Raw genomic sequence first — 14,393 nt, forward strand, 5'->3', positions numbered from 1 at the left:
TGTGTGTGTGTGTGTGAGTTTATATGTATGTGTGCGTGCCTGCCTGCCTGTGTGTGTGTGTGTGTGTGTGTGTGTGTGTGTGTGTGTGCGTGTGTGTGTGTGTCCAGCGGTTCTCACCTGCTCGGGCCTGAGTCCAGGTGGTACCCAGGTGTACTCCTCCAGTGCACAGCCAGAGTCGTCGTCAGACGTGGAGCTCCTCTGGAACCCCAAAGCCATCTTCCCTCCTCCTCCTCCTCCTCCTCCTCCTCCTCCTCCCACCGCACGTGGTTCCATGTCCAGCACACGGCCCATGGGCCGGAACGCTGCTGGGTTCTCCACACTCATCAGCAGGGGGTGCTAGAGAGAGGAAAAGCAAGAGCAGGAGTCAGTTACACACGCACACAGGGTCGTAGCTAACAGCTACATACGTAGCTCAGAAACGGCACATGCACAGCGTGTATAGTACTCTAGTATATGGCCTGTATATAAGAAAATAATCTTTAGGGTTATATAGAGTCCAAAGACTGTCGTCTCCCCTGGCCAGCATGGTCAAGGATCCCTGTTGAGCAGGGAGCAGATCCCCTGAACCTATCAGGGATTTACCTCTAACTGATACGGATCTAATAAGGGTCACTGTTATAAATGGCCATCAATGGCCGTTATGAAGACAGTGTGTGTGAGATGGAGTCCATTGCACATCAGTGTCACTTTCCTCAACTGTGTGTGTGTGTGTGAGTGTGTGTATGTGTGTGTGTGTGTGTGTGTGTGTGTGTGTGTGTGTGTGTGTGTGTGTGTGTGTGTGTGTGTGTGTGTGTGTGTGTGTCTGTGTTGGAGAAGGAGGTGAGGGGTTGGGCTGGGGTGAGTCTTTCTATTCAGATGAGGATCGTTAGAGTAAATGACACTGAATTGAGAAAGAGAGAGAGAGAGAGTATAATGTGTGTGAGGTGTGTGTTGATGGGTGTGTTAGGGGGTGATGATCACAACTATTCAGATGAAAGTTAGATAAAACAGATAAAAGACCCCTCACATAAAGCCTATTCTGAGATAGATCTCAGCACTGTGTGAGATGTCAGTTTGTTTTATGAAGCAACAGTAAAGAAACCAATGTGCTACACAAAATCCAACTAGCTAAAGCAACAGAACAGGCTAACAGGCTTGCCTTACAACAACCACCACTGTCAGCCATGGTGGACTGTAAAAGTTTAGTTCATGTTGAAGAAGTTATTTCATTCACACTGAATTTAAGACCCATAATTTTGTCTTTGTGTGAAAAGGGTATGATGTGTGTGTGTGCATACAAGTGTATGCACAGGTGGCTCTTGTGCATACAAGTGTGTGTGTTTGTGTGTGTGTTTCTGTGTGTGTGTGTGTGTGTGTGTGTGTGTGTGTGTGTGTGTGTGTGTGTGTGTGTGTGTTAACGGCAGTACATGTGTAAGTAAGCGGAGCACAAGGTTCTTATCTGTGAGCGAGCAACCACAGAGGTACAGTGATAGCTCATCTAGAGAGAGGGGGCAGAGAGAGAAAGAGAGAGAGAGAGAGAGAGAGAGATGGAGGGAGGAGATTACGATGGCTAGAACTCAGCCTCTCATTCAAACACAGCCCACAGGCACAGATAAGCGCTCCACACATCAAGAGGGGAGATTAATCAATCTTCTCTCCCTCCCTCTCTCCCTCTTTCTCTCTCTCTCATGTCTATCTCTTATCTGAAACACTGAAGCACTTCAGAAGCGTTCTGAGTGAGGGGGCGATAAGAAACTCAGGGGAAAAAAGACAACAAAAGAAAAGAAAGGCTTGGACTTCTTTTAAGGTGTTGAAAAAGCCACCTCAATTTCGGCCCCCTATTGACTTGCAAATGCGACCTGTCAGGAGAGAGAACGCCCTTGTTTGGAATGAAGAGGGAGAAGAGGAAGGAGGAGGAGTGGGGAAAATAGAGGGAGAGAAAACGGAGGGGTAGAAAAGTTTGTGTTACACACAAGCACCCTGTAAGCTAGCCTCGGGGGCCAATCTTCGGGATCCGTCACCCTTGTTGACACTTGGTACAAGCTATCGTGTGTTCCAGCACAATGTTAGCAGCTATCCATTTCCACATATCGTTTGCAGCAAATTATTCCTTAAATTGCCGTCCTCCGTCAAATGCACTGATGCAAACCCTGACCAATTTAGTTGGCCAATTTGGTTTGCAATTGCATCCTGGGTTACTGACCACTTGGGTGGAAATGGATTCTAAATAAATTTGTGGAATGAGAATGCTGCCCAGGGTTAGTAAATAACAATGATCTTTAAGGGTTCCGGAATGATCTTTTGAGGGGGGGGGGAGAGACTGGGGTTCCGGAATAATCTCAGTCTCTCTATGTAGGTCCTCGAGGCAGCCCGGCTGTTAATAGAATGCACAATTGAGGCTCTAAGCCCATTCTAATTACCTTCAGTGACCTTGTGTGATGGAAATGCTAATTTCAGTTTGAGCTCTCAATTACATTTGTGCGCACACATGCACATACACACACACACACACATACACACACACAGAGATCCACATACACACAGAGACAAACACAAACACTCACAGGCAGGCAGGCATGCACACACAGACATACAAAACACAAAACCACTTATGTTATTGCACTTGCTAACAATAGTGGGGCGTCTCAGCCAAAGGCATGTGAGAATGAGAGGATCACTCGCTATGAGTGTCTCTAGAGTCCTAAGCATTTACAGTAGACGGCTAATGTTTCAGATGCTCATATTACTGACCTTTTCTACTGTTACACGCCGAGTGCCAACAAGGCTAATCGCAGGCATTTCCGCGCTCAAGCCAAGCCAGCGGATTAAAGGTGTCAGTGCCTAAATAGTGAAGGGCTGTAGTCATACATTGTATGAGGATGTGGCATTACACTGTTTACTCTGCTGTAATTACTCTGCTGGTCTAAATGTTAGCTTTGGCAACGCTATGTCCTAAAAGGCACGTGAATAATGCAACTTTGAATTGAACAAAATTCAATTATATAATTTATAATTTATAATTGAATTGAATTGAATTGAATTGAATTGAATTGAATTGAATTGAATCAGGTTGAGTTGAGTAGAGTTGAGTTGAGCAGAGTTGAGCAGAGTTGAATTGATTGCTTTAAGCTCATAGCATCTCTGTTTAAAGACATTATGTCTGCATGGAAGACAGGATGGAGGGAGAAAGAGGATGGAGTGAGAGTAAAATGGACAGGGGGGTTCTCGAGGTGCTTAATGACAGGGAGGGAGAGAGGAGGAGGCACTTCAAAGATGGCCGAAAAACTGCTGACCCAAATTAAGAGACCTCCCCCTTTTCCTCTTCCTGCACACGGTCCTAATTACACACCGAGAGTCAGCCGACACTTCACAGCCTGGGAGTGGACCTAAGCAGTGTGTGTGTGTGTGTGTGTGTGTGTGTGTGTGTGTGTGTGTTTGGGGGTTGATGTCTTTGAGTTCACTAATTCATCTGAAAACAAGTACATCTCAGAGTGGCTCCAAAATTCACTGAAACTACAGACAGCTGTGCATACACACACACACACACATGCGCGCGCCCGCATGCACACGCTCGCAGACTCGTGTACTTGTGTACACACAAACATATACATACTACCACTCAGACTCCCACGCACACGCACACCCACACACATACAGTACTCCCTTACTCTCTCGTACACACACACACACACACACACACACACACACACACACACTCACACACACATACAGTACTCCCTTACTCTCTCGTACACACACACACACACACACACACACACACTCCAGACGCTGGTCCCCCTGAGAAGGAAACAGACCCAGCGGATTCCAGAGCCAACATATACAGGCACTCACATTACACCTTGTCACTCTTTGGCTCCTGCACAATGTGTGTCTTTGTCGAAAACAAAAACAACGAGAGAAAGACGAGGGGGGAGAAAAAGAGAGAGAGAGAGAGAGAGAGAGAGAGAGAGATGGAGAGAAAAAAGAAAAGAGGAATAAACCTGCTCCCCCTCTTCTTCTTCACATTCAAAGGCAGGTCTCTTTTTTTCTTTCTTTTCTTTTTTTTCCGTGAAAAAGTCACAACATGGGCGCAGTATAAACACACTCCAGATGGAATCACACAGAACCGAACGAAGCGCTTCCCGGCACGGAGAAGACGGCGACGGCACCACCCCACACACACACACACACACACACACACCCCAGAACACTTCAGACGGCCTTCTGGGATAAACGTCCAGAGCGCGGAGCGCAACGCGAGCCAGGAATTACCTGTTCAAATATACACCACTTACTGTAGAGCATGCGCACACACACACACACACACACACACACACACACACACACACACACAGACACACACACACACACACACACACACACACACACACACACACACACACACACACACACACACACACACATACACACATATACACAGACACACACACACACACACACACACACTCACACACACACAAGCAGCCCACAGGCTTAGACGGACAGCCCACCAGACAGTGACAGCAGTAGAGGCAGCCCCATATAAGCAGCCTGTGCATCTAGATTTGACAGAGGGCTGGTATACCGGTTATACCCCAGCCCTTTAGGCCCCACTGCATATGAAACTAAGTCAATAAATATGATGAAAGTGTGCTACAGAGTCAAGCCAGACTATAACTGTGTATATATTTATCATAGTGTAACATATGTATAAAATAGATATCAATACATGAGTAAGTGTATATATGTAATTTCATCTGTGTTATGTAATATTATTTAACTATATATACGATCCAAGTTTCTAATGAATAGATGCTTTAAGCCAGGAGTTATGTATTCACTCTCATAAAAAAGGGGAGAAAAATCTGACATTGCCATTTGGTCTGTCCTAACAAATCACCACACTGAAAGGTCTGCACACTGCTTTCCCCTGGACACTGTTTAAACATACTGAGAGGAGTTAACATCCAGCTCATCTCTCATGCCATGCTCTCATGCCTAGCGTACAGTCTCATACATGACATGTTATCTAATCCATACCCAGATAGGCTTGAGAATCCTGCTATGAGGTCAGCTAATAGCCCCAGGCTGAGCTGCACTTTGACAGCAGAACAAAGCGAAGCGAGCGAAGGCTTTATGAGACGACGATCATTCACCACCATATGAAACGGATGGACTGTGTCTATCTACACAGCAGTGCTGCGTGAAACATGCTCCCTCCATCATAAAGATAAGCAGAGCACACATCCTTTTTTGATGCCATGGCAGAGTTCATGTGCAATGCCGTATAGAACGTGTACATAACACACGCGTTTATCTGAGGAGTGTTTACGAGGGCAGTCACTTTCACCTGTTGAGTTTAGAGCCTTCAGCCGCAAGAGTGTGAGGAGAGTGTGAACGTGGGTGTGTGTGTGGGGGGGGGTCAAAGGTCGGAAAGTAATGGATGATTAGAGTGTCATCTCAAGGCTACGAGAGTGTCTGGTGAGGAGGCAGCGAACTAACATGGCTCATAAACACACACATAAACTTTTACAAACACACACAAACACAGACACACTTTTCTGCAAGCAATCATATATAAGCATGTTAAGCAGAAGCAGAAGCGATTCTAGTAGGTACGCAGTCGCTTGCTACCGACCACACACACACACACACACACACACAGACAGAGAGAAACACACACACACACACACACACATACACATAGACACACACACACTAGTCAGCTTGAGCCTTTTACAGATGTCTCTTTGTCTGACCGAGTTCACCTCTACTCCTGCACAGCTCCACGTAACTCAGGTTCCCACCTCATCTGACCATTCACCTCTCCGCTAACACCTCATCACACACACACACACACACACACACACACACACACACACACACACACACACACACACACACACACACACACTCCAGCACATTACATATGCATTGCCTGCTAGCACAAATCACACACACACACCGGCATTTACGCATGCAATGACCGCTGGTACAAAAGACACACAAAAACACGCAGACAGAGACACACACACACACACACACACACACACACACACACACACACACACACACACACACACACACACACACACACACACACACACACAGACACACCAGAACACTAGAAAAGCAACACACTGAGGTCCAAAGTCTCTAGCATTTAAAAGTAAGCAGACAAGTAAATCAGACAGCAAACTTGGCACTAGGAAAAGAAACTTCTCAAAACTCCCGTCTAGTAGCTGTCTTCTAAAAACACTCAGAGACAGAGGTGGAATGCACGCACGCACACACACACACACACACACACACACACACACACAGAGAATTGCCTTTAAATCTGCACATTTGACAGCAGGTCTGAGAGCAGTGTGTGACTGCAAGCTTACCTCAAGGTACAACATCTCCACTTCCCAAATGCCCCCCACACACACAGAGAGAGTAAGTAAGTGTCCTCAGCGGTCAGCGTTACGGGAACGGCTGTGCCAAAGTGGCATGTCCACTCTGCAGGTCGGTGAATGCGCTCAGAAGCTCTTTAACACACACACAAGCTGTCTCTGTGTTAACGCTACTCCCTCTGACAGAAGCAAACTCAACGGTGGCAAAGTCCCATATCCAGACGTGTGTGTGTGTGGGAGTGTGTGTGTGTGTGTGTCGAAAGCGAGAATAGACAGGTACGAATGCCACGCTTAACACAAGTTCCCTCTGTGCTCCTGGCTCTTGAGAGTGCGTGGGTGAGTGTGTGTGTGTGGAGGGAGTGTGTGAGAGAGTGAGAGGCTCTCCCCCGAGTCCAGCCTTTTCAGCCCGCCCCACTAACACTTGGCCCCTCCCCTGCCTGGGCTGCAGGCACGGAGTTGCTGCAGGGGAGACACACACACACAGACACACACACGCACACAAACACACACACACACACTAACACACACACTTTTTCTTTATTACATCCACTAAGCTCCTTCTATACTACTGTCAGTCACTTTAGACCATAATAACAGCAGGCATACACACACACACACACACACACACAAACACACTTCAAGTGTACACACTAACATGAACAGAAACACACAAAACAAATCAAACAAACCCACACAAAACAAACGCATCTGCATACACATACACACACACACACACACACACACACACACACACACACACACACACACACACACACACAGCTCATTCTGCTGGCAAATATCCATCACCAAGAGGTTTGTGACCCTGTAGAGCAAGGACGCACTTCTGAGTGTGTGTGTGTGTGTGGTGTGTGTGTGTGTGTGTGTGTGTGTGTTTGTGTGTGTGATGGCATTCCTGGGGCAACAGCTTGTGGGTGTTTTCTCTGTGTGTGTATGGAACAACTTTGTCCTACCTAGACCACTAATTTAGCCAAACTGCTATGGAGTCATTTGCTGTGGAGAGGTATATAGGCAGATAGTCGTATCTAGTTGAATTAGAGCTAAGCTTACACATATTTTAGTTTAATTTTCTGTTTTGAGGGCATCCTTTACTTAGTGCCATGTACATTTAACATTCCTTTGGACACAGCTGTGCAGTATTTATAGCCACTCATGACTGTGTGTGTGTGTGTGTGTGTGTGTGTGTGTGTGTTTGTCTTGTCTTGTATGTGCCGCGAGCATCCTTTATTTTGGCCACAATACAATGATGTCATTGTGGGGTGCTGGTGTTTGGACTCCTTTTTTGGTCTCCTTTTTGGACCCCGGCACATTCGGACGACCAAGTGTGCAGCATTCCATGCAGTGTGCAACCAACTGCAAGCCCAAAAAACTATCTGACCACACTGAATCCAATTCTGGTCACTTTTAGCATTTCGAAGAAAAAAAAAAGTCCCAAAGTCTGTTTGCACTGTGGCAGGACGCTTCAACAAATCCCCTCTCTGACGCATGATGGCAGGTTCAAAAGCCACGGTGACCCTCTTTAAAAAGCCACATGACAAATGAGACTTCATCATTGTGCAGCAAACAAAGGCAAACGCCCCCTCCCCACCCTTATGCCTGAATCCCTCAACACAAACACACACACACACACACACACACACACACATACACGCACACACAGAGACACTCACAAACCCCACGTCTTCTGTTAGCACTTGTCTTGTTCAGATCACCACATGCTGTGACATTACAACATTGCAACTTGTGCTCGCAGTCAACATGAGTTATAGATTACAACTCAGAAGATTACAACTGCTTACAGTAAAAAAAAAAAAAAAAGGAATTGGTTTTGGCGTCACAGTCGAAAAAAAGAGTATGCAAAATGCATCCTTTCTTGTTTTACCGGGACACATAGTCGAACTGTAACATAAATTCCTAATGGACCTTTTTCAGTGTGAACACTAAGAACAGCATCTAGAGTGTCTTTATCTATAGTTGCTTTCAGACAAAACCTCTTCTGTACAGGCCGGAGCTTTGTCAAAGGGAGGTCCGACCCTTCGGGTGATTCAGACATGATGCTAACCTGCGGACATTATGCAGCCATATGTGTGAGCGACACATGCGCACATGAACAGAATCTCTGCATGGTTGAACAGGTTGAATATGGTGGAACACGCACATGAACAGAATCTCTGCATGCTCTTCACTTCGTTCAGACACAAGCTCATTTACATAATGTCCGTCGGAAATACTAGGAGGGGAGCAGTGTAAGAGCCGGATAAGTTCGGACTTCCAAAAGGCCGGTGATGCGCTGTTCATATATCCGGCCCAACCGTTTGACATCCGCACGGACGTACACATAGGTCTGAAAGCAGCTTATGTCTCTAGATACTATATATACATATGTACTATCATACCACATGTGTAATTGTATATAAAAGTATGTATAGTGTGTCAAGCCAAGATGGGCAGCCTGTGTAGTAACTGCCGTGCTGACACAGAGCCCAGTTAAGCTGGGAGATGAATGAGAGGATCTCACTTTGATAAATCCTTATTTTTTTTCCCAGACGCTTTGGTGCGGGGGGATAGGGGGTTAGGTTGACATGATCCATTCATTCTGACTGAGCTTGGGTTGTGGTCAATGACTTTTTGGGGTCCCACTGAGGACGAAGACACAACAAAAAGAATGAAAAAATAGACACCCTGCAAGAGAAAACAGAAGTAGACGAGAGGAGAAAGACAGACAGTTGACCATTGACCTTGCTGTCTCCTTGGTGTCCTGTGAGTTTGTGTGTGTGTGTGTGTGTGTGTGTGTGTGTGTGTGTGTGTGTGTGTGTGTGTGTGTGTGTGTGTGTGTGTGTGTCTCTGTGACTGTGTCTCTGTGTGCGTGTGTGTGTGTGTGTGTGTGTATGTGTGTGTGTGTGTGTGTGTGTGTGTGTGTGTCTCTGTGACTGTGTCTCTGTGTGCGTGTCTCTGTGTGTGTGTGTGTGTGTGTGTGTGTGTGTGTGTGCTGTTGCGTAAGTAGACACACATCCCTTCCTGTCTCTTTCGAGGACTTGAGTGTGTGCTTTTCAAAACCTCTTCGATGAATCGTCTGAACTCAGGCCCCTGTCCACCTCGGCTGTGACCATCCCTCAGCAGGAAGAGGACGTCCAGGGCTAAACACCTATAGGCAGCATTTCCTGCGTCCCCATTGTAAAGCGGTCAGGCTTCCTCCGCAGGGCCATTATCTCGGACGGCACGTCCGTCTCTGCACTCGGCCACGCCAATTGACACGGGACTAATGACTCCATTCACATGACATGCTCCCTAGAACTAATGAGGGGTTTATTCAGTAACCTTTCAGCACACACACACACACACACACACACACACACACACACACACACACACACACACACACACACACACACACACACAAATGCTCTCTTTCTCTCTCTCCCACAGTTGGTTTCCAATGTCAGACCATTAACAATGCACAGACTGTGAGCCACTAGGCTAGATGTTATACCGGTAAAAATCACAATAAAAAAAGTTATCAAAAGCGACCTTATGTGAATGTGACTTATTAAGGAATCAGCCCAGTCCGTCACACACAAACACACAGACACACATACACATTCTATAAAACTGTCTCATTTCTCAGAATGGCATAGTTATTCAGTGATGCAGTGGGGAAAAAAATGCCGAACTCAATGGCATTCCACGAGCAGGAAACACTGATGATGGTTTACATAGAGTAAACACCGTGGTGGCAGCCAGGAATCTGTACCCTGTATTCATGCCAGGTATGAACGGCACCCATCTCTAATGAGCAGCGGGCATCACTCCGCCCCATCAGGTGGTACTGCGGTCGCCCTTGTGCCTTGAGGCAGAACAAAGAGCTGTGTGTGTGTGTGTGTGTGTGTGTGTGTGTGTGTGTGTGTGTGTGTGTGTGTGTGTGTGTGTGTGTGTGTGTGTGTGTGTGTGTGTGTGCGTGTGTGTGTGTGTGTGTGTGTATTTATATATATGTGTGTGTGTGTGTGTGTTTATTTATATATGTGTGTGTGTGTGTGTGTGTGTGTGTGTGTGTGTGTGTGTGTGTGTGTCTGTGTGTGTGTGTGTGTGTGTGTGTATGTATATGTGTGTATATATGTGTGTGGTTGTGTGTGTCTGATTCACACGTCGGGCTCCATAACTGACAACAATGCCCACACAGTTCAGGCTCGCCTCTGCGGTCAGGCAGCCATCTCAGGCATCCAGGTGTTTGGTTCCTTCCAGCCAGCATCATTAATTACCATATGCACAAACCAAACACATGCGTCTTGCAGCTTGACGATCCACATTACTGAGCAGACTCGGCTTGTTGGCGCTGTCCTATGGCAAGCCGAATGAACATTTATTCCGATGTCTTGATATCAAGCTACAGTGTTCAATACCAGTGAGTCTTTCCTGTAAACTAGTTAACTAGTGAACCACATTTTTCTGCACTAGTTATCTAGTGAGAGCCAAAATGCTTACTAGTTAACTAGTGAGGGTCAAAATGTGCACTAGTTAACTAGTTTACAAATATTTGGCCTAACTCCTTAACTATTCAGAACTATAAATGCTTACTAGTTAACTATAGATGTAAATAGCTGTGCTGCTGCTGCTGTTCTGGTGCAGAGGGGGATGTTGCAAAGCAGAATATTTCTTTTTAATGAACTTTCGTTTCCTGCTTGCGAGCAATCTTCCCTTCAGCATCATTAAACATCCTTCAACAAACAGCAGAGAGGGGAACTTGTCCATCTCCTTTCCTCTCACCAGAGGCGAACACGTGTTCAAGGAAATGCATGCATATTAGAACCGTATGCAGGCAAGCCAGTCAGCCAGCATGCATGCACAAAGACTTGCCTTGTCTGTCTGTGCTGCAAAAGGCTTTTCGACTTTGTTTTGTCGCTAAACATGCACAAAGGATTTGGAACTTTAGAGTGACATGCAATGGAAGGAGAGCAGCGGACAGGGAATCTCACATCTTAAGATCATCATCAAGAGCCAAAAAACACCAAGGGGTCCACTCGTCTCACTCTCTCTCTCTCTCACACACACACACACACACATACACACACACACACACACACACACACACACACACTTCAAGTGCATACTCTAACATACACACAAACAGAAACACACAAAATGCCACCATATGTTTCACTGTCAGCAACAAGTCTGGACGTATTACCCAGCACTAAAAATGCCCTTACTGCACTGGCAGTGGTGTCCTGTGATGTGTCTGATGGCCCGTTATGCTCATTACGATGCAAAGTAGATGACCACTAGCTTTTGTGCTAGTCAAAACACATCAGCCACAAGCCATTAACATAGACTGTTTCCAGTCTGTTTGATTGGGATGTCACCAATTTACTAACAAAGACATCAAACACTCACCTGTTATAACTCTGTCAGTTTGGAAATGGACATGCACTGTGAGAATAGAACAATGCATGACTCCCCTATAGTCTTCAAAGGTGTTTTGCTTATCTTCATTGAGGAAGTCTAAATCATTAAAGCTTTTAAGTCTTTGTGTGATGTCATGAACTTGTAGAACACTGTCTAGAACACTGAACAATAGTCCTACTCTTCTCACACAGATTCCAAATTGAAAAAAAAAAACATCTGAAGATAGCTCTTGCATGAACTTTTTACCAGTTCTTCTATAAACACAAGGCTAAGCAGCGGACAAATCCCCTTTCTTTCCAAGCATGTACTCTTTTTCTCCAGGGTTTCATGGGAGCCTTACTGTGTTCAACAGGAGGTTGTGATAGCCTAAGTAAAGGCCGGCTCCTTTTCACAGCTCCATGCTCATATTTAGAGTCAATGCAAAGCATCATAATCATGTGGGTGTGAGTCCTGCCCTCGTGAAGCTAAACAGAAAGCTGTGTGCCAGGATTTAATGGCTTTCCAACGACTGCTATCTCTCTCCACACCTTCACAACAGTCCGACGGAGAGGGCCATAAAAATCCAGTAAAAGTCCCCTGTCCCCTGTCTAATCACCATATCCCTTCTCCTAGAGTGGAGGAAAAGGAGTGAAATTATCCAGGAGCTTCGACACTTAACTGCTATTTATAGCGGAGGAGTCCAAGCTGACACATTGGGCTTGTTATCCCGCTAACCTCTGGCTAACCTCGTCAAACCTGTGTTTTACAGGGTTTCTGCAGAAGACAGACTGAGACCTTTGGACGTGGCCCACAGGGGGCTTGTGCACATACATACACACACACACACACACACACACACACACACACACACACACACACACACACACACACAGGACTCACGCCTGGTTTCAGAGTACTGTGCTAGCAAATGATGACAGCTCAGCAGTTTCATGCACTGCATACAATACATGACTGCAGGGTATCACACTAAAGAGACGTGTGGTGCATCTGAATATAATTAATTCTAATAATAGTAAAAAATAAATAAATAAAACACTTGTGGTGATGCTAGTTGGCACATAACCGATTCGATAGGTATTGGAATGGGAACTTATGCACCACACCAATAACACATGCCCATTTCTGTATGAGCTGTGCCAATACAGAAAAATCAAGGGAACAAATATATTCACATATATGCAGCTGCATCCAGCTTATATTTTAATAGATGGCTACAATATTATTAATGAATATGTAGTAGAAGAATGTATTTATGCAAGTTTTGTGGAACCCAATAAATATTTGGATATCTTGCGTGAAAGTCTATGCTGAATATATTTAATTATATGCAGAATATATATATATATATATATTGAAATATATTGATAAATACCTGTACATGGAAATATATTTAGTTAACATCAATGTGCTATACTGGAATATGTTCAAGCTGCATATATGTGGATATGTTATTTTTCTGTATGGCCGTGTTGCTGTTGAGTAGCTGTTTACATGATGTTGTGTGTCATGTATGCTGAGTAATTCTCAGCATAGTTATGTGATGCAATGGCTGAACCCCAAGACACATGTCCCTTTGGGGACAATAAAGTATACCAGGTAATACTAAGTGTCTTGAAGTGAAGTACATGTTTACATGTTGTTGTGTGTCATGTATGCTGTGTAATTCTTTAAGCTGGTGTTGGTTGGTTGCAACAGTAAGTTATGTTACGCAGTAGCTGGAGCCCAAGACACATGTCCCTTTGGGGACAATGAAGAATATCTTACAAATAATCAGTCTAAACTCTATTGGTCCACACTGAGTGAAAGTCATGAAATGGACACAGCTATTATATTGCAGCAAACACACTGGGATCTGTACAAAGTAGAGCTGAATTACTCAATTACTCTCAATCTCAATTACTACACAGTGCAACAGGGCTCAGTAGATCCTCCGACTTGCCTGTGTCAGGATTAGGGGATTGGGTTGCTCTAATCCACCCGTGAAATCAAGATGGTTTGTACATGAACATCACAGGAGAGGAACATTAAAACTTCTCAAGGCATTTGTGGATAATAACCTGTCAGATGTGTTAAAATGAGCACATCAAGGTGTGTGTGTGTGTGTGTGCGTGTGTGTGTGTGAGTGTGTTGTTCTCAGCCTGTCTGTACTGCACTGTACTGCACTTTTGCATTGTATTTGTCATGAGTTTTGCACCCAATAAAAGATGCTGCAAAGAGAAGAGAGTGCATGATGTCAGAGTGATATGGAGGAGGCAGCCATGGAGTCAGTTTGAAAAGGTGCTCTGGATTGGCAGACAGGGGTGTGTGTGTGTGTGTGTGTGTGTGTGTGTGTGTGTGTGTGTGTGTGTGTGTGTGTGTGTGAGCAAAAGAGGTTATAGGAGATGCTGACGTCCCCAGACTTTTACCCTGGAGAGAGGAACTTTTATATGGGGGCACTTACTTTTAACCAAGAGGGGTGTGTGTGTGTGAGGGGGATTTCCACACACACACACACACACACACACACACACACACACACAGACACACACACACACACACACACACACACACACACACACACACACATACACACAAACACACACACACACACACACACAT

The 14,393-nt window shown here is 45.3% G+C and overlaps 1 protein-coding gene across 1 annotated transcript in view; it reads right to left on the reverse strand.

Annotated features, from left to right (window-relative positions):
* Nucleotides 1-6,724, reverse strand: part of prickle1b (prickle homolog 1b) — a 19,853-nt gene extending 13,129 nt beyond the window's left edge. The window contains 2 exon segments of the mRNA XM_048267610.1: nucleotides 118-336; nucleotides 6,369-6,724. Coding sequence (XP_048123567.1) covers nucleotides 118-336; nucleotides 6,369-6,383 — 234 coding nt within the window. The 5' untranslated portion in view covers nucleotides 6,384-6,724.
* Nucleotides 6,725-14,393: the final 7,669 nt, after the last annotated feature.

Source organism: Alosa alosa, chromosome 17 (genome assembly GCF_017589495.1).
Source record: "Alosa alosa isolate M-15738 ecotype Scorff River chromosome 17, AALO_Geno_1.1, whole genome shotgun sequence".
Taxonomy (NCBI): Eukaryota; Metazoa; Chordata; class Actinopteri; order Clupeiformes; family Clupeidae; genus Alosa; species Alosa alosa.